The 21,661-nt window shown below is 43.6% G+C and overlaps 1 protein-coding gene across 2 annotated transcripts; it reads left to right on the top strand.

Annotated features, from left to right (window-relative positions):
* On the top strand, positions 1-11,524 carry LOC137535133 (zinc finger protein 154-like). Of its 2 annotated transcripts, none has more exons than XM_068256949.1 (5): positions 1-94; positions 1,455-1,521; positions 7,022-7,119; positions 7,227-7,524; positions 9,448-11,524. In XM_068256949.1, exons 2-5 carry the CDS (start codon positions 1,488-1,490, stop codon positions 10,524-10,526), a joined length of 1,509 nt encoding a protein of 502 aa, XP_068113050.1. In that variant the 5' UTR covers positions 1-94; positions 1,455-1,487; the 3' UTR covers positions 10,527-11,524. The 2 variants fall into 2 exon arrangements, with proteins under 2 accessions (XP_068113050.1, XP_068113049.1); XM_068256948.1 differs by having other exon boundaries at positions 9,445-11,524.
* Positions 11,525-21,661: the final 10,137 nt, after the last annotated feature.

The following is a 21,661-nucleotide window of genomic DNA, read 5'->3' as shown; positions in this document are numbered from 1 at the left end:
TGGAACGCACAGGGCGGAAGCTATAGGCCCTATAGTATAGGGGCAGGACCAGAAATAGGAAGGAGACATATTGCTGGGACTGGCAGCAGAGGAGGTAATAGCATTTAATTTCTATTTACCGCCAGTTGTTGCCCTGTGTCCTCTTCTGCATGACTTCACTGCCTGGCCCAGGGGAATGTCTCCTGTATCTTCTTATATACACACCCTAATGTGATTTCCTTCCCAGGAGCCAATCTGCACACAGCAATGGGGGCTTCTATCATTATCCCCCCTCACTCCCCCCATGTGTCCTCCATCATCACTGCCTGACCCAGGGGAATGTCTCCTGTATCTTCTTATATACACACCCTAATGTGATTTCCTTCCCAGGAGCCAATCTGCACACAGCAATGGGGGCTTCTATCATTATTCCCCCACACTCCCCCATGTGTCCTCCATCATCAGGAATGTCTCCTGTATCTTCTTATATACACACCCTAATGTGATTTCCTTCCCAGGAACCAGCAATGGGGGCTTCTATCATTATCCCCCCACACTCCCCCATGTGTCCTCCATCATCACTGCCTGACCCAGGGGAATGTCTCCTGTATCTTCTTATATACTCACCCTAATGTGATTTCCTTCCCAGGAACCAGCAATGGGGGCTTCTATCATTATCCCCCCACACTCCCCCATGTGTCCTCCATCATCACTGCCTGACCCAGGGGAATGTCTCCTGTATCTTCTACACACCCTAATGTGATTTCCTTCCCAGGAGACAATCTGCACACAGCAATGGGGGCTTCTATCATTATCCCCCCTCCCCCCATGTGTCCACCATCATCACTGCCTGACCCAGGGAAATGTCTCCTGTATCTTATATACACACCCTAATGTGATTTCCTTCCCAGGAGACAATCTGCACACAGCAATGGGGGCTTTTATCATTATTCCCCCCACACTCCCCCCATGTGTACCCTATCATCACCACCCCCTCATGTATCTTCCATTATTATTGCCCCTGTGGTGAAAATGTTTGCAACTTTGTAATATTTTGCAACCGATTGCAATAATTTATACTTATAGCTCATCAGAAAGTGCAACCTAACCAATGATTTCAATGGATTTGTATCAGAAATGCAACCCAACCTAACCCTATTCCTATACAGACACCCCCCCCCCCCCCCCCCCCGGAGGGAATAAAGAATCCACCTGGTGGATGGAGCAGGAGTTTCTCATAAAGTTCTTGCAGTAACAGTAATGTTTGCCTGAGAGATACCGTATTCTTACTATGGGGGAGGGCATGTTAGGATGTGAATGTTAGGGGGAGTCTATGATTTGTATTTGCACCCCTGGTGTGTGTGTGTGTGTGTGTGTGTGTGTGTACATGTATAATATGTGTGAAGGATGACTGTATGATTATGTGTGTCAGGTTTATAAAGTGTCAGGATGTCCCTGTCTATTTCTCCATGCAGGAGCGGCAGTATATAGACGGATACAAGGACATCATGATGGAGAATCAGCCGCCCCTCACATCACCGGGTAAGAGGAGACTTTAATTTCTTGTAAAGAAGAGAGCAGTATGGAGGGTCCACCTAGGTCTCCCATCATCTGATAAATACATAGAAAGAATGTTTTGTGTAGATTGAAGAAAACTGTTGCATAATTATTATAATAACAATATAATGTCCATCTGTATGGCCACATTATTATTCTGATCATTCCTGCCTGTATGTACATTTTATACATTATCCAGCATCTCTTGATTAGAATCAGGGGGTTGGGTTCTGGTGGATCTGACAATCTTCCAGAAAAAACTGAAAAAAAACCCACAAAGACACAAGGAGCCCCTTATGGTGCAGTGTGTTAGATTGACTCATTGAACAATTAAGTGTGTAGTGTGATACTCACAAGCGTAGGTTGCAAGACCAGCAACCACAGTAGGAAAGCCCATCCTCACTCAGGTTCTTTTTTTTCTCTTGATCAGGTCGGTCGCACTCCATAGTAACTGTTCAAAGAATTCTGAACAGACAACCCCCCAGACAGACAGCGGCTGTTTAAGAGAATCTGTACTCTAAAATTCTTACAATAAAAAGCATACCATTCTATTCATTATGTTTTCCTGGGCCCCTCTGTGCTGTTTCTGACACTCCCTGCTGCAATCCTGGCTTGTAATTGCCAGTTGTAGGCAGTGTTTACAAACAAAAAACATGGCTGCTAACCAGCATGTGACAGGCTCAGAGAAGCTCTGTCTGTGAGTCATACACGCAGCATACAGAGCCTGCAGGGTGCATGGAGGGGGTGTGCATAGCTTCTCCCTATCACAGCAGAGCAGCACATTCCTTCCTGAGCTGACAAAGCCAGCAAAGGAAAGAAAATTAGATTATCTAACAGATATTACAGATACAGAGCGACTAGAAAAGGCTGCAGTAATCCAGACCACATTAGAACAGGTATAGGAACTTATAGGATACAATAAATAAGGCTGAACATTTTGTTACAGAGTCTCTTTAAGACTACGTAACTGGAAGGCTAAACGGGAGGAGGCACCCTGGAACATGGTGTAGCAGGAATCTTGTAAAAAGAGCTTACAACAGTTTTACAACCATATATCAAGTCTTTATATGTATATATCTTTCTCATAACTGAATTCCTATTGGCTGAAACCATGTATGCAGGGCCGGATTTACCATAAGGCACTGTAGGCATATGCCTACAGGCGCCTGATGATGGAAAGGCGGCTCACTCACCTCTACCAGTGCCTTCCTCTCTCCTTCCTTATGCTGAGTCCACAGCAGAGCATAAATGAGAGGTTACTCACCCGGCTGTCGGTATTCCACTTTCCACTGACAAGATCTCCCTTCAGTCGGGGGCACCACTAGCTACTTAAAGAGGAGCTGTCAGCCATGCTATCTCAGAAAAAAAACCCACATATATAAGTAGATAAATACTTGCTCTACTTACATATGCTGTTTTGAAGCCAATCCTGACATCATTTCCTCCCATACTAGCCTCTGCCTGATTGTGTATGCATAGCCCACCCTTCACTATAGAAAGTGCATTGTCTCAGCATGAGAAATATTGGCCAATCAGAGAGGAACAGAGGTGTGGGAGGGGAAAACAGGAGGGAAAGAGCCCTCAGCCAATCAGGCTGCAGTAGTTAAGTCTGAGGGAAAGTAGAGAAGCAAAATAGGACAACCCAGCATGCCCTGCAACTTTCTTTTTGTGTACCAAATGTTGTGTGTACCAAATAAGAGTCAGGTAAACTGGGGAATGATCATTTATCAACAAGAAAACTAACAGTGATTTTAACTTTTGGATTGCCTGGTTAGCATCCTGATTTTTTATTTTATGCCCAACAGTTACACTTTAATACTGAAGCTACCTAATACTAAGGGGCACCTGTAGCTACCTGTAATGGGCAATGTAAGTAAGGGAGAAGTGACAGCTGGGTCAGCCAGCACACTTGCGGAGCAGTTCGGTGGGGGGTTTGTAGGTTCATGATGGGTGACGTATAGGGTACCAGGACATCTGTGCCTATAGGCTCCTGTGATGTAAATTCGTGCCTGCATGTATGGTAAAAAAAATTATAAGTAATAAATAGTAATAGTATAAAAGGACTGATAAACGGTCAAACGAATAAAGGGCTAAGATTCATAATCATAAAAAAGCAAAAGCAAAAAGTTTATACTTTTTGATAACTATTGTGTCTTGATATCCTCATCAGTGCATGGCATGTGGTAGGACTCAGAACTCACCCCAACCTGAATAATCACAAATACCTTCTGCTTTAAGAAAGCAAACTTCTGTTTTGCATAGCATCTTAGTAAGGAGGCTTTTTGGTCCCTTTCAGCCCCTTACACACTCATAAGACTGTTCTGGTTCACTATGAGCTTACTGGGCAATCTGTAACTCTGGGTACTTCAAGTCATACCCCATAGAGCCACCTTTATCCTTGCCATGCACTGATGAGGATTAACCCGTCCAAAACAGTCTGTATGCATGTTGGATTATTTTGGCTCTGTAATATTAACAAGCTGACACATCATTGCATTCCAAAGGTTCTGGAGGGGAGTTTATGTATCAGGGATAACAAAGGGACGGTTTGCATATTCAGCAGTGATGCATTGTGGGAGACATCATATGCTCACTCCAACCTGAGTAATGGCAAATACCTATTTTAAGAAGACCAACTTCTGTTTCACTTGGATTCAATGAGATTTTAAACTCTTACAGATTTACTAGCAGTTTTATGTAAAAGGCACAATAATACTTTATGTCTATGATATTCACTAGTTGTTATAACATTATTAAGATTTAGGATATGTATACATAAAGGGATTCTTTAAGGTTTTCTATTATATAAAATTAATTGAGTCATGCCTATGAACTTTGAGGCCGGGGCTAGGGTTAGGGTTGGCACTAGGGATGGATATTAAACCTAACCTCTTATTTTTAATTTATTTCAAATATATTGATTATACACTCGATATTCCCTACTACTAGCTCCTATTGGAGATGGAAATCGGTTGAAACCTTAGACCGTGTTCACTTATCACTATTCAATTTAGTGGACTCCAAATGTAATATTATTATTATTATTATTATTATTGGTATTGTTCTGCTGCCCACTTATCAGTTAAGGAGCGTCCCTGATAATTTTTAGGTTATTTATTTATAGATTTATGCAATATTTGCTTTAGTATGTTTATGAATCTTAGCGCCTTATTCATGTGTTACTAAATATCAATCCTTCTATACAATTAATATTTATTAGTTGTTGTTATTTATTTTTTACCATACATGGTTTCAACCAATATTTATTAAGTTATAAGAAAGATGTATGGTTGTAAAACTGTTGCTGTTTTTTTTTCCTTCACGATTTATGCGCTAAGGTTCTCCTGCATTGTTTATCCTTGCGGACACTTTGTTACTGATCTGAGGAAGTGGGCTGTGATCCGCAAAATGCATTATAAATTTAGTGTCTTATCAAATAAAAAGCCTTTTTACCTCACATATACTTTGTTCCTACTCAAGAGCTAAGCTGTTTTTATCTATTTACAAGATCACTGTTAAGGCGCGTACACACGCCATACCGCCGCAAACGATGGGTCCGTCAGACCCTCCCTTTATGCGGACGTTCAGCTGACAGTAGCACATGTGTACATGCCACACACATTACCGGGTTAACCTCCTGAGCGGTATGCCCAACACTGTGTAGGGCATGCCGCTCAACAGGTTTTGATAGCCTCAGGAGTCCCCTGGGAGAAATCCATTAGATTTAATGTCTGCACAAGATGTTAGCTAGCACTAGGCTAGCTAGTATAGGTGGCCACCACCCCCCAATCCAGCCGCTTATACATTACCCAGGCTGGTTCCAGCGATCGCCGCAGCCTCCTGCACAGCTCTGGTCTACTCTAGGGGGAGGATCGGGACTGTGCATATGAAGTCAGGTATGATCCTCCCCATAGAGAAGACCTGAGCTGTGCGGGGAGGCTGGGTAATGTACAAGTGGCTGGATCGGGGGCGATCGGGGGTTGGTGGCCACTTATACTAGCTAGCCTAGTGCTAGCTAACATCTTGTGCAGGCATAGGCCTCTTTTCCACAGACTGTTGAGAGGCAGTGAAATGCCTCTAAAAATTTCACAACTGATCACTGCTGCCTGGTATCTGCTCACTGCTGCCTGGTAACTGCTTGCTGAGCACACTGTTCAACAGTCCATAGAAAAAAGGCCTAAATCTAATAGATTTCTTCTTAGGGACTCTGAAGCTACAAAACCTATTGAGCGGGGTAACGCTCAGGAGGTTAAAGTACAAGTTGCTATGGTAAAACACTTGGCTGGATGGTGTACTGGTTAAGGGCTCTGCCTCTGACACAGGAGACCAGAGTTCAAATCTCGGCTCTGTCTGTTCAGTAAGCCAGCACTAATTCAGTAGGAGACCTTAAGCAAGTCTTCCTAACACTGCTACTGCCTATAGAGCGTGCCCTAGTGGTTGCAGCTCTGGTGCTTTGAGTCCGCCAGGAGAAAAGCGCGATATAAACGTTATTTGTCTTGTCTTATGCTGAGAATTACCATAGCAATGTGCACATTAACCTGGTAATTTGTGTGGCGTTAATGGGCAGTGTTCTCACAGCACATTAGCGCCATGCACGTTACCAGTACAAGTTGCTATGGTAATACGTGTTACACTGAGTGTTACAACAGCTATGTGCACATTAACCTGGTAATGTGTGTAGCACTAATGCATTCCTTGCGCGCGACAACTTAACTGACATATATAGTGCATTAGGCCCATAGACTACCAAGCCATAGTTTAAGGTCTGTTTTCAGGGGAAGCCATTTATCCCACCGGTATGGTTTTGGAATGTGGGAGGAAACCAGAATACCTGAAGAAAACCTGGAGAAGGTACCACCTCCAGGCTGGGAAAGGCTCCTTAGAATGTAATAAAGGGAAGTGAGAATCCTGACTAGTATAGCACTGTGCTGATCCGGCTAACTGTCTAACCAGGAATGTGTCACAGCATTCAGTACTAGCAAGCTAGCATGCTGCATTTATTCAGGTGTATTCTGCTGACAATCCTTTGTATTACCCGGGAGGAAGTTACATGATTATGTGTGTAGCCAGTCAGGGAGAAGTGGGATAGGCCATGTACTATTCATTCATTCTGCTGCAGAAGTGTCCAGCCCAGCCTCTTACTATAATTCTACACTATGGGGTTGATTCATTAAGCAGCGCAGCTTAATGAGAGCAGCGTGAGTTATGCGCACGCTACATGCGGTAGTGCAGCTCCCTGAACTCGCCCTGAGCCCCGGCGGGTCCAGTGGCTGTAATGGATGTGATCCCCGCAATTTGATTGGCCCAAAAGGCTGCCTGTCACTTGACAGCTTTAGCAGTGTAGCTTAATGAATCAACCCCTATATACTTATTTTATAAATGATGCATTTTCTCTTTTATACACTGGCAGATAGATTTACTTTACAACAGAATAAACATCTAGATCCCCCATAAGGTATTCAGTCAGTGTGTGTGTTTCCTGCAGATAAATCCAGTAACAGAAACCCACCAGAGAGATGTACAGGTCCTCATTATTTTCAGGACTGTCTACAGGAAGATTACACCATCCCTCATCAATTTAAGGTATGTGGCAGTGAGGGTGTAAATCGCATAAGAAATTGTATCAGATTATTGGCTATTTATTTTTTTTATTTGTTAAGTACGTTATTCTCTGTGTTTTGTTGCTTTAGTGTGAAGAACAGTTTGATTTAAAATTTGAGGTGAAAGAAGAAGAAGAAGAGGAAGGGAAATATGTGAAGGGTGATCAGCAGTTTAGGGAGGAGGGTGAAGTGTTCAAAATAATTAAAGTGGAAGATGAAGAAGAGGAGATGTATGTGAGGAGTGATCAGCAGACTATGAAGGAAGGTAACATGAAGAGGACAATTAAAGAGGAAGAGACGTATGTGAGAAGTGATCAGCAGTCTATGGAGGAGGGTGACATGATGACGACTATTAAAGTCGAAACCTCATATGCAGATGTCTGCATAGGTAAGCAGTAAATGCTGTATGTATAAATTATAACATTCTCATTTTTCTTCTATACGTTTAAAGGGACTCCGAGCAGTGCAAAAACTATGGAAAGATGCATATCATTTTAAAGGTCTCTTTCTACTCTTTCCAATGATATATAAACCGCCGCCCTACGCCTTTTAGTTTTCTCTATTTTCACGATTGAATTCGCGGCCGCTTCAAATTCGATCGCAAAAATAGCGAAAGCTAAAAGGCGTAGGGAGGCAGTTTATATATCATTGGAAAGAGTAGAAAGAGACCTTTAAAATGATATGCATCTTTCCATAGTTTCTGCACTGCTCGGAGTCCCTTTAAAGGGAACCTAAGGTGAGAGGGGTATGGAGGTTGCTATATTTATTTCCTTTTAAACAATACCAGTTGACTAGCAGTCCTACTGATCCTGTGTCTCTAATACATTTAGCCATAGACACTGAACAAGCATGCAGCAGATCAGGTACTCTATTTTAGCTTATTCAGGTTTTACTAGATTAGCCTTATGCTTGTTCTAGAGTTTTGACTCAGACACTACGTATGCCAGAAGATCAGCAGGATAGCCTGATAACTGGCAATGTTTACAAGGAAATAAATATGGCAGCCTCCATATCCCTCTCACCTTGGGTTTCCTTTAAGATAAAATGGGCCTGCAACAATTTTACTGTTACTAACCCGCGTTACTGTATTAGCACAAGGAAAGTTACTGGAGTAAGGTGCACATGACTTTTGTAACACGCTATACACTTGTGGACTACTGGGAACACACGCTGCCCCCTGCCATTTGTAACAGTAAAATTGCCAGTGCTGTCTATGCATGGCAATTTTACTGCTGCTTTCTGCAAAAGAGGCTCAAAGAGTTACTGGCAATGGTAGAATCAGCAGAGCTTCACATGAGAAAGCGCTCTGTAAAGATATAAAATGCCTCTCACTGTCCTTTTTACTATATAGACATATGGCCGGAGTCCTCATGCACAGTCTGGACTCCACCACCTCACTGCTCACTACTCACCACAACAAGCTTCTTCCCTCTACCAAGCATGCACTGCTATTGTCAGATCCCCCCCTTAAATATGTCTGCTCTTGTGGAATGAGTGCAATTGCATTTTAGCAGCCTCCGTATAATATCATGTTCCCAACAAATTAGGAGATACTCTACAGTACATGAAAGGCCCATCTCCATTCCTCAGTATAACATCATAGCACCAACAAATGAGGAGGGGATACTGTACACCATATGAATGGTCCATCTCCATTCCTCAGTATAAAATCATAGTACCAACAAATGAGGAGGAGATACTGTACACCATATGAAAGGCCCATCTCCATTCCTCAGTATAACATCATAGCACCAACACATGAGGAGGGGATACTGTACACCATATGAAAGATCCATCTCCATTCCTCAGTATATCATCATAGTACCAACAAATAAGGGGGAGATACTGTACACCATATGAAAGGCCTATCTCTATTCCTCAGTATAACAACATAGTACCAACAAACGAGGAGGAGATACTGTACACCATATGAAAGGCCCATCTCCATTCCTCAGTATAACACCACAGTACCAACAAATGAGGAGGAGATACTGTACACCATATGAAAGGCCCATCTCCATTCCTCAGTATAACATCATAGTACCAACAAATGAGGAGGAGATACTGTACACCATATGAAAGGCCCATCTCCATTCCCCAGTATAACATCATAGTACCAACAAATGGGGAGGAGATACTGTACACCATATGAAAGGCTCATCTCCATTGCTCCATTACGTATCAGCCATGATAGAGGGCGTCATTACTTATATGCAGTTTGAGCTGAGAGTCTAATCAGAACTTTGCTTTGATATGTAGCGAGGCCTCTGACATCAGCAGGTAACATGTACTTACACTCTTCTCCCAGCAGGTGGAGACAATACTGGGAACAGGTCAGAGGGACACCTTCTTGCACCTCCTCCTTGTAATGTAGAAGATAATGGCGTCACACAGATTCCTCCAGGAATTTCCACCATTCCCTCCAGTCATCAGGAAGCTTCTGGAGGGTCACATCCTGTTACCCCAAATATCCCTCCAGGTGTGCACACTGCTGGCAGAGCGAATGATTGGGGTAATCCTCAGGAATCTTCCAGTAGTCCTAATCAGCTGCATCCTTTTTCATGCTCAGAGTGTGGACAAAATTTCACTTTTAGGACACACCTTCAGAGACACCAGAGTATTCACACTGGGGATCTTCCTTATTCATGTTCAGAGTGTGGGAAGAAATTTCCTTCTAGTTCGCAGCTTCAGAGACACCAGAAAATTCACACAAGTGGACTTCCTTATTCATGCCCAGAGTGCGGTAAAAACTTCTCTTCTAAGTCTAACCTTCAGAGCCATCAGAAAACTCACACAGGCGAACGACCTTTTATGTGTTCAGAGTGTGGGAAATGTTTCACTTATAAGCATTCCCTCATCGTCCATCAGAGAATTCATACTGGGGAGAGTCCCTTTAGATGCTTAGAATGTGGCATTTATTTCCCTTGTAGTTCAAAGTTACACATACACCTGAAAATTCACACAGGAGAACGTCCCTATTCATGTTCAGAGTGTGGGAAAAACTTCACCTCTAATACATACCTTCAGATTCACCACAAAATCCACACTGGGGAGCGTCCTCATTCGTGTATAGAATGTGGCAAGAATTTCACTAATGCTTCACACCTTCAGAGGCACCAGAAAACTCACACAGGAGAGCGTCCTTTTTCATGTTCGGAGTGTGGGAAGAAATTTGCTTCTAACTCAAACCTTCAGTGTCACCAGAGAATTCATACAGGAGATCGCCCGTATTCATGTTCAGAGTGTGGGAAAACTTTCTCTTATTGCTCAAGCCTTCAGAGTCATCAGAGAACTCACACTGGGGAGCGTCCTTATTCATGTTCAGAGTGTGGGAAATGTTTTGCTGAGAAGGGAACTTTAGTTAGACATTGTAAAAAACACTCCCATTGACATATATACAGAGGCATTTCTAATGATAGATGTTGGTGCCTAACACTAATCTCAAATGAGCATGACAGTGAAATATGTAATGTTTTGAGCCCCTCAGAGGAAGATGTCTAATAGCAGGCCTGTAAATGCTTCTATGTACTTTGTGTGACCAGTATGCCTAGAAAGAAATGTCAGCTAGCAGCACTTCTTGTCTCCCTAGGATCAGCAGTGTACAGTGGGTGATGGATCTGTACTGCTGTCTCCTCCCTCAGTTAGCTGCTCCAGCGGTCACTGCTCTCCTGCACAGCTTTCCCCTTAGAGCAGACAGTATGGCACAAATCACACACATCTGCCTGTTACTTCTGCTGTCATACAGGCTGCAAACTCTGCACAAATCCCCAAGAGAAGTTACTTTAGTGTGTGCCCAAATGTGACTCTCCTCTTCTACAAAGACTTTAGGAGAGCCGGCTGTATGGAGAGTCAGTGTCAGAGTTCCCCATTGTGCTGCAGGCGGCAGAGGGAGACACTACTCTGCTGTGTGATGTGATAAGTCAGAGTCTTATAAAGCCACACAGAGAGGAGCCGTGTATGTGGCTGATTCTGGGAGCTGACAGCTGCTGAGAGCTCACATTTCCAGGCACATTTCTTGCACACAGCGTGTTATTAGTTTAATTTTACTTAACTTCCTGCGGGGTCTTACAGCAGAATGGTGCCATACATCTAAACGTTCTCATAGGTTAACTTCTATTTGTAGAGGAAGGCATAAAATTAAGAATGTGTAAGAAGTAAGTAACCCCCTCCCACCACACACACAGAATAATGGCATCCAGCACAGGAACAGCCTTCCAACACCCTCAAATAGCCCTCTGGACCCCAATACTGCTTGAAAATGCTGCTTCTAAAATGTTTTAATCTTATCTAAAATTCTCCCCCCCCCCCCCTCAGTATTGTCCCTTTGCATCCCTTATCCTGTGCAGATCCTAGCAGCTCTTCAGTACACACATTGGGCTTGATTCACTAAGGCAAATAGCATACCTTATCAAAGTTACCACACCTTATCAGAGTAGCATAGCGAGCACTATGAACTTATGCCTGCTAAATGGCAATCCGCTCGTCCTGCCCTGAGCCCCTGCGGGTTCATAGCACTAGCTATGCTACTCTGATAAGGCATGTTAACTTTGATAAGGCGTGCTATTTGTCTTAGTGAATCAAGCCCATTGAGTGAGGGAGTGCAGGCCAACCATGAGTCACACCAGTCTTTAAACAATAGGAGTCTTGTGTCCTAAAACTGGGCCAAAATCACTATTGTATTTTATCTAGCAAGATTGGCTTTAGGTAGGAGGGTCTTGCTGGACCTTGTACAGGTCCTTCTCAAAAAAAATAGCATATCGTGATAAAGTTCATTATTTTCTGTAATGTACTGATAAACATTAGACTTTCATATATTTTAGATTCATTACACACAACTGAAGTAGTTCAAGCCTTTTATTGTTTTAATATTGATGATTTTGGCATACAGCTCATGAAAACCCAAAATTCCTACCTCAAAAAATTAGCATATTTCATCCGACCAATAAAAGAAAAGTGTTTTTAAAACAAAAAAAGTCAGCCTTCAAATAATTATGTTCAGTTATGCACTCAATACTTGGTCGGGAATCCTTTTGCAGAAATGACTGCTTCAATGCGGCGTGGCATGGAGGCAATCAGCCTGTGGCACTGCTCAGGTGTTATGGAGGCCCAGGATGCTTCGATAGCGGCCTTAAGCTCATCCAGAGTGTTGGGTCTTGCGTCTCTCAACTTTCTCTTCGCAATATCCCACAGATTCTCTATGGGGTTCAGGTCAGGAGAGTTGGCAGGCCAATTGAGCACAGTAATACCATGGTCAGTAAACCATTTACCAGTGGTTTTGGCACTGTGAACAGGTGCCAGGTCGTGCTAAAAAATAAAAACCATCTCCATAAAGCTTTTCAGCAGATGGAAGCAGGAAGTGCTCCAAAATCTCCTGATAGCTAGCTGTATTGACTCTGCCCTTGATAAAACACAGTGGACCAACACCAGCTGTTGACATGGCACCCCAGACCATCACTGACTGTGGGTACTTGACACTGGACTTCTGGCATTTTGGCATTTCCCTCTCCCCAGTCTTCCTCTAGACTCTGGCACCTTGATTTCCAAATGACATGCAAAAGTTGCTTTCATCCGAAAAAAGTACTTTGGACCACCGAGCAACAGTCCAGTGCTGCTTCTCTGTAGCCCAGGTCAGGCGCTTCTGCCGCTGTTTCTGGTTCAAAAGTGGCTTGACCTGGGGAATGCGGCACCTGTAGCCTATTTCCTGCACATGCCTGTACACGGTGGCTCTGGATGTTTCTACTCCAGACTAAGTCCACTGCTTCCGCAGGTCCCCCAAGGTCTGGAATCGGTCCTTCTCCACAATCTTCCTCAGGGTCCGGTCACCTCTTCTCGTTGTGCAGCGTTTTCTGCCACACTTTTTCCTTCCCACAGACTTCCCACTGAGGTGCCTTGATACATCACTCTGGGAACAGCCTATTTGTTCAGAAATTTCTTTCTGTGTCTTACCCTCTTGCTTGAGGGTGTCAATGATGGCCTTCTGGACAGCAGTCAGGTCGGCAGTCTTACCCATGATTGCGGTTTTGAGTATTGAACCAGGTTGGGAGTTTTTAAACACCTCAGGAGTCTTTTGCAGGTATTTAGAGTTAATTAGTTGATTCAGATGATTAGGTTAATAGCTCGTTTAGAGAACCTTTTCATGATATGCTGGTGGTTGGATAGTGTACTGGTTAAGGGCTCTGCCTTTGACATGGGAGACCAGGGTTCAAGTCCTGGCTAGGTCAAGTACCTTCAAATAACAAAAAATACAGCGCTTGCACTACGTAGCATAAAAGTTGCACACACTTAATCTGTACAGTCCCACTCAAATAATATTCCTCATTGACTGTTACAAATTTAGTTTAGGTTATATACCCATTACTGGTATGCAAAGATTGCTATCAATCCTTAATGAATTGTTGTCAGTCCTTCTCTTTATGATACAAGATATGATGCAGCTGACATGTATGATGAAGAGCTGATATATAATACAGTCCTCAGGCATGCGCTTCTGTTTAGGAATGAGTATCTTCCCACATAAAATCCAACAAGTAGTAATCAGCAGCGCTTCCTTAATAGTGTTCCTCCACCAAGAATAGTCACCCTTCAGGAGTGCGACTTACCTATTCAACATGCTACGGTAACAGTAGCAAATGCACCTTTGGGGTATTACATAGGCTTCCCTCGCCTTCCACGACACTTCTTCTACCACAGACAGGCAGATAAACGATAATCCAGATTCACTGCTCATAAAGCACTTTTCTCATAGCCTTGGGATATGAAGCAAAAAGCCTCTCATTGCGCAGTATAGTTAAAACATTAAGAATCTTTATTTAAAAGTTGCACTCAGGGATCCCTGAATGAGTCATAGTGCATGACGAAACTAGTAGGGAGGAGTCTTGCCGATACAGTGGACACACGTCGGAACGAGAGCAGTGCAGCCGGTGAAAGCTTGCGGCGGGGAGGACATAACGCGGCGGTCAGCCCGGGAGACCGCGCGGGGTGGAACCCGCTTCAAATTTCCAAAAGCTGTCAGATACTGCAATAACACCTGAGTGCAACTTTTAAATAAAGATTCTTAGGATGTTTTAACTATACTGCGCAATGAGAGGCTTTTTGCTTCATATCCCAAGGCTATGAGAAAAGTGCTTTATGAGCAGTGAATCTGGATTATCGTTTATCTGCCTGTCTGTGGTTGAAGAAGTGTCGTGGAAGGCGAGGGGAGCCTATGTAATACCCCAAAGGTGCATTTGCTACTGTTACCGTAGCATGTTGAATAGGTGAGTCGCACTCCTGAAGGGTGACTATTCTTGGTGGAGGAACACTATTAAGGAAGCGCTGCTGATTACTACTTGTAGGTCAAGTACCTATTCAGTAAGGAGTTAAAGGCAAGACTCCCTAACACTGCAGGGTGGCCTCTTGAGCGCGTCCCAGCGACTGCAGCTCTTGAGTGCTTTGAGTCCGACAGGAGAAAAGCGCTATACAAATGTTCAGATTATTATTATTATATGCTAATTTTTTTAAATAGGAATTTGGGGTTTTCATGAGCTGTATGCCAAAATCATCAATATTAAAACAATAAAAGGCTTTGAACTACTTCAGTTGTGTGTATTTGAATCTAAAATATACGAAAGTCTAATGTTTATCAGTACATTACAGAAAATAATGAACTTTATCACAATATGCAAATTTTTTGAGAAGGACCTGTATGTGAGGAGCTTCATCAGATCTTATGTCTTCAGTGTACCGTGCAGGTTATTCCTTATTTCCTGCAGAGGTTGCGTTTCCCCTCATTGCTGTTCTCTCTTCTCCTTACTGTAAGCTTTTATGAGATTGTTTGTATTATTTTGTTTCTTTATGAATGAAAATGAGTAAATAAAATGTATATATATATTAAACACACACAGATCTGTGTTCTATTGCATCTGAATGCTGCCATTGATTTGTGTGACAGGTCCGGCCCAGGCACGCCCTGCACAGAAATGTGTGTGGGGGAGGGGCATCAGCAGATAATTCCTTTGTGCACTGATAGCAGTACAGCTGGCCAGGAATGTGACAGGTTGGTGTGTTTGTATCAGTCACTGCCACTCGGACAAGAAGGCACTAGGTTTACACACTTGCCAGTGAATGACTGCTGACAGCAATTCACCTCACACAACAATACTTACAGTTCTAAGGTAGCTTTCCTCTATAGAAGCAGAATTCCTTACTTTCCTGCTAGAGCAAGGAGGAGTTAGTGATACTATTTTTTTATGTATAGATGTATTTTAAAGATTAAAGGAATACTGTAGGGGGGTCGGGGGAAAATGAGTTAAACTTACCAGGGGCTTCTAATAGTCCTCCGCAGACATCCTGTGCCCGCGCAGCCACTCACTGATGCTCTGGCCCCGCCTCCAGTTCACTTCTGGAATTTCAGACTTTAAAGGATACCTGAACTGAAATGTGACATAATGAGATAGACATGTGTATGTACAGTGCCAAGCACACAAATAACTATGCTGTGTTCCTTTTTTTCTTTCTCTGCCTGAAAGAGTTAAATATCAGGTATGTAAGTGGCTGACTCAGTCCTGACTCAGACAGGAAGTGACTACAGTGTGACCCTCACTGATAAGAAATTCCCCTTTTTTACCTCTTTCTTGCTCTCAGAAGCCATTTTCTGCTAGAAAAGTGTTTTATAGTTGGAATTTCTTATCAGTGAGGGTCACACTGTAGTCACTTCCTGTCTGAGTCAGGACTGAGTCAGCCACTTGCATACCTGATATTTAACTCTTTCAGGCAGAGAAAGAAAAAAAGGAACACAGCATAGTTATTTGTGTGCTTGGCACTGTACATACACATGTCTATCTCATTATGTCACATTTTAGTTCGGGTATCCTTTAACCAGCTCTGTGGGCTTTCCAGAAAGCCAGTCTTGCTCATAATTAGGGGTGGTCAATGAGATACAAATCACTCCAATTTCTTTTATGCTAGGTACATACCATACAATTTTCTGTTAGATGGATGGTTCGATAAATAATTTCCGTCATGTTCAATCTAATTTTTGACTGTTTTTCTGGTCGATTTCTCATAAAAGTGAATGGAAATCGATTCGGAAATTGATCAGAAACTGAAACTCGAACAGAAAATTGTATGGTGTGTACCCAGCAATACAGGATTATGCAAATGAATGCAGCTTGACAATGGAGCAGTCCACTTTCACCTTGGCAGGTCCATTTTCAAGTTGCATAAATTTACATAATTCCATATGAACTGGGAATGCTTTGCATCTTAGTAATCATCCATACACCTAAACTGTGTAACATAACAGACTGTAACAATTTACAAATGTTGGAGAGCTGTGGAATACTTGTGGGATCCAGCCAACCTTGCCTCTTAGGAGGCAAGTCACATATTATTTATTAGATCAAGGTAAGGGCATCGGTTGTATTTGGGCAAGCCATCATGGGTAGACTGCTCTTATGGTACAAAAGTGGGCATAGCAAATCACAGATCCACAGTGATACAAGCTAAGGCCACACCAAAGGATTCTGTCATGCCATTCTACTCCCCTAGTAATAAGTGCTGGTGTTGAATCACTCAATAATAAATGCTCTTCTCTTCCCTTAGTAAAATGGGCAGCTTGCTTACTTTTATTATCTATGCGGCACCTGGCTATGTCACGTGACATACTCACGAGCCACATGGACATAATAGTACAGCAGGTAGCCTGCTGACTTTTATGAAGGGAAGAGGAGAGAGAGGACTGACACAACGCTGGAGCAGGTATACTATACACTGCTCTGCTGCAATGCTGCTACCCTACATATTGCGGAGGGGAGAGGAGGCATTGCACCAACCTTGGGGTTGCAGCATCCTTTGACTCTGCTTAGTGAAGTGTTTTGCACCCCAGAAGATTTTGCATCTTGCAGTTCAGCGCATGCATGCTGTACAGACTATGCATGCTTGACTTCTTTTTCTATTACTGGCTGTAATTATTTGGAACCAGGCACCCAACCAATATTTTCATTATTTCACCAGGTTTGCGGTTAAGGTTAGGTGTTGGTGGGAGGAGTTTTAAGGTTAGGATTTGGTGGTGGGAGGTTAAGGTTAGGTATTGGCGGGGGGGGGGGGGGGTATAGGGTTAGACATCAGAAGGGTGGTAGTTAAGCATCAGAAGGGGGGTGGCTAGGGTTGGGCATCACAAGGGGGTGGTTAGGGTTAGGCAATGCATCAGAAGGGGTGTGGTTAGGGCTAGGCATTGGCGGAGGGGTGGTTAACGTTAGGCATCAGAAGGGGGGTGGTCAAGGTTAGGCATCGGCGGAGGGGTGGTCAGGGTTAGGCATCAGAAGGGGGTGGCTAGGGTTAGAAATTGGCGAAGGGGTGGTTAGTGTTAGGCATCGGCAGGGGGGTTGGTTAGGGTTAGGCATCGGCAGGGGGGTGGTTAGGGTTAGGCATCGGCAGGGGGGTGGTTAGGGTTAGGCATCGGCAGGGGGGTGGTTAGGGTTAGGCATCGGTAGGGGGGTGGTTAGGGTTAGGCATCGGCAGGGGGGTGGTCAGGGTTAGGCATCGGCAGGGGGTTGGTCAGGGTTAGGGATCGGCAGGGGGTTGGTCAGGGTTAGGGATCGGCAGGGGGTTGGTCAGGGTTAGGCATCGGCAGGGGGTTGGTCAGGGTTAGGCATCGGCAGGGGAGTGGTTAGGGTTAGGCATCAGCAGGGGGTGGTAAGGGTTAAGTATCGGCAGAGGGGTGGTTAGGCATCGGCAGGGGGTTGGTCAGGGTTAGGGATCGGCAGGGGGTTAGTCAGGGTTAGGCATCGGCAGGGGGTTTGTTAGGGTTGGGCATCAGTAGAGAGAGGGTTCTGTGCTAGAATAGGGTTAAGTTGGGTTGCATATTATGATATTATTAGCGTTAAGCAATTGGTTAGCATGCACTTTATGATAGTACCAGCTATAAATAATTGCAGCTAGTTGCAAAATCTGATAAAGTTCACTACATCAGCCCTGCTGCCCTTACTAGTGTAGCCAGTCTTTCCAGGGTGATAATGGTTGTAGCATATATCAGCTTGCTTGTCTGAGTTATGATTGCAGGTATTGTGGGGAAGGCTCTATTAGGAATGATTATCATATAGTCTGGTGATACTTGTAGTGATCCACAATCAATAAGGAAAACGCACTCCACAGGCTTCAAACTTCTGTTTGTTTTATTGCGAGCAAGGACACATACATGTTACGGGTCACCTGACCCTTCCTCAAGTGTACTGGTAGTGATCCCTGGTAGTCATTCCTGAGGGCTGACTGTAGGCGGCTTATCCATAAATGTATATCTGATTTCATATGCTCAGCATTGACTGCATATCCAGGACTTCCAAACAGGTCTCCTAGTGCCCCTGGTGTTACAAGTTATGAGAAGTTTCTGCAATACAAAAATCTAAGTGGCTTATTTTTCTGACCTGCATGCAGATTGGAATGGGGCCAAACAGAAGCAGTTGCAGTAGATTTGGTTTGGGCCAAGCTGCATGGCGTCAGCAAGCAATTCACTGATTATATACAGTGGTGTGAAAAACTATTTGCCCCCTTCCTGATTTCTTATTCTTTTGCATGTTTGTCCCACTTAAATGTTTCTGCTCATCAAAAACCGTTAACTATTAGTCAAAGATAACATAATTGAACACAAAATGCAGTTTTAAATGATGGTTTTTATTATTTAGTGAGAAAAAAAACTCAAAACCTACATGGAGCTGTGTGAAAAATAAATTGCCCCCTGAACCTTATAACTGGTTGGGCCACCCTTAGCAGCAATAACTGCAATCAAGCGTTTGCGATAACTTGCAACGAGTCTTTTACAGCGCTCTGGAGGAATTTTGGCCCACTCATCTTTGCAGAATTGTTGTAATTCAGCTTTATTTGGGGGTTTTCTAGCATGAAACACCTTTTTAAGGTCATTCCACAACATCTCAATAGGATTCAGGTCATGACTTTGACTAGGCCACTCCAAAGTCTTCATTTTGTTTTTCTTCAGCCATTCAGAGGTGGATTTGCTGGTGTGTTTTGGGCAATTGTCCTGCTGCAGCACCCAAGATCGCTTCAGCTTGAGTTGACAAACAGATGGCCGGACATTCTCCTTCAGGATTTTTTGGTAGACAGTAGAATTCATGGTTCCATCTATCACAGCAAGCCTTCCAGGTCCTGAAGCAGCAAAACAACCCCAGACCATCACACTACCAACACCATATTTTACTGTTGGTATGATGTTCTTTTGCTGAAATGCTGTGCTACTTCTACGCCAGATGTAACGGGACACGCACCTTCCAAAAAGTTCAACTTTTGTCTTGTCGGTCCATAAGGTAATTTCCCAAAAGTCTTGGCAATCATTGAGATGTTTTTTAGCAAAATTGAGACGAGCCTTAATGTTCTTTTTGCTTAAAAGTGGTTTGCGCCTTGGATATCTGCCATGCAGGCCATTTTTGCCCAGTCTCTTTCTTATGGTGGAGTCGTGAACACTGACCTTAATTGAGGCAAGTGAGGCCTGCAGTTCTTTAGATGTTGTCCTGGGGTCTTTTGTGGCCTCTCGGATGAGTTTTCTCTGCGCTCTTGGGGTAATAATGGTCGGCCGGCCACTCCTGGGAAGGTTCATCACTGTTCCATGTTTTTGCCATTTGTGGATAATGGCTCTCACTGTGGTTCGCTGGAGTCCCAAAGCTTTAGAAATGGCTTTATAACCTTTACTAGACTGATATATCTCAATTACAGTACTTTTGTTCTCATTTGTTCCTGAATTTCTTTGGATCTTGCCATGATGTCTAGCTTTTGAGGTGCTTTTGGTCAACTTCTCTGTGTCAGATAGCTCCTATTTAAGTGATTTCTTGATTGAAACAGGTGTGTCAGTAATCAGGCCTGGGGGTGACTAAAGAAATTGAACTCAGGTGTGATAAACCACAGTTAAGTTATTTTTTTAACAAGGGGGGCAATCACTTTTTCACACAGGGCCATGTAGATTTGGAGGTTTTTTTTTCTCACTAAATAATAAAAACCATCATTTAAAACTGCATTTTGTGTTCAATTATGTTATCTTTGACTAATAGTTAACGGTTTTTGATGAGCAGAAACATTTAAGTGTGACAAACATGCGAAAGAATAAGAAATCAGGAAGGGGGCAAATAGTTTTTCACACCACTGTATATGGTTAGTTGCACTGATTATCTATACTGGCTCGCATTGTTGCCTAAAAGTGCTAGAGTTCCAGGATTGCTTCCTGGACAGGACACTATGGCTTGGAATTTTTATGTCTTTCCCGGGAGCACGTGTGTGTGTGTGTGTGGGGGGGGGCAGTGCCTATCTATTGAAGGGGATGGGGTCTAGAGACCCCAGGTGTCTTTCCCCCCCCCCCTTCTTATATCAATGCTCCCCTGGACCCTATGCAGGGTATTAGTGCAGCAAATCGCTTTTACTCACCCCTCCAGCCAGCGCTCCTTCCTCTGTGCTGCCGTCATCTCCCGGTGCACATAGTGACCCAGCAGGATGCATGTAACCGCATACACCAGCAGGTCATAGAGTACCGAGAAATGACAGCAGAACAGAGGAAGGAGCATACCAGTTGGAGAGGTGAGTTATGCTGAAAAATCTATTAAAGTGAGTGTAAACTCCCCCCTCTCCAAAAAAGTTAGATACTTACCTATGGACAGAGATGGCTCTGGATCCTATAGAGCCGTCCCTGTCCTCTCGTACCCCTTGTTCCAGTCCCATCACCCCCGTTTGATTTACCACCTTGGGCGGCTTCAGAAGCACTACCCGAGTGCCTCCAAAGACAGGCGGCTCCGTACTTAGCATGTGTGAGCGCCCGCGTAAGTGCAGCCACACATGCATAGTAGGGAGCCGCCGTCTTCAGAAGCACTTGGGGACATTAGTGCTTCCAAGGCCTCCCAAGGGCTCACAGACATGTATTCAACCAATTAATCGAGTACCCACAACGGGGTGACAGGGCTGGAACGAGGGGAGCAAGAGAGGACAGGGAAGGCACTATAACCTGCTCTATAGGACCCAGAGCCTTCCCTCTCCATAGCTAAGTATCTAACTTTTTTTTCCGGCTTTACACTCACTTTAAAAATCGATGTGTAATATGTAGCAATTATAGATGAGATGTCCATCATAGAGAGCGAGATCTATGTTTTTTGGAGAAAGTCTGCCAATGCATTGCAGGCTTTACTATGTAACTATAAAACAAATGTGTATAATTCCCTAGAGGGCACAGCGGAGCAATGACAGAACTCAGGCACAGGCAAAGAAAGAACACAGATTCAGTCTTTTATTATTGCGTCACCTTTTAACAATAGAACATCAAATCAAAATTTCACAGCAGAAATGATTATTCAGATTACAGCAACGAGAAGAGATAACAAGCAGATAAAACAAGCTGTGTACATGAATACATGAGATATAAGGCCTCATTCACTGATCTCTAGTGATTTCCAGGAGGCACTGCAACGACATGTAGTAGAATGTGGAATATTACACAGGATGTCCAATGCTACATCAGAAACGCTTCCTATATCCCTTCTACATTCCTGTATATTGGC

This window comes from Hyperolius riggenbachi, chromosome 10 (genome assembly GCF_040937935.1).
Source record: "Hyperolius riggenbachi isolate aHypRig1 chromosome 10, aHypRig1.pri, whole genome shotgun sequence".
Classification (NCBI taxonomy): domain Eukaryota; kingdom Metazoa; phylum Chordata; class Amphibia; order Anura; family Hyperoliidae; genus Hyperolius; species Hyperolius riggenbachi.
Note: the sequence above shows the minus strand (reverse complement) of the source record. Positions and strands in the feature narration are given on the sequence as shown.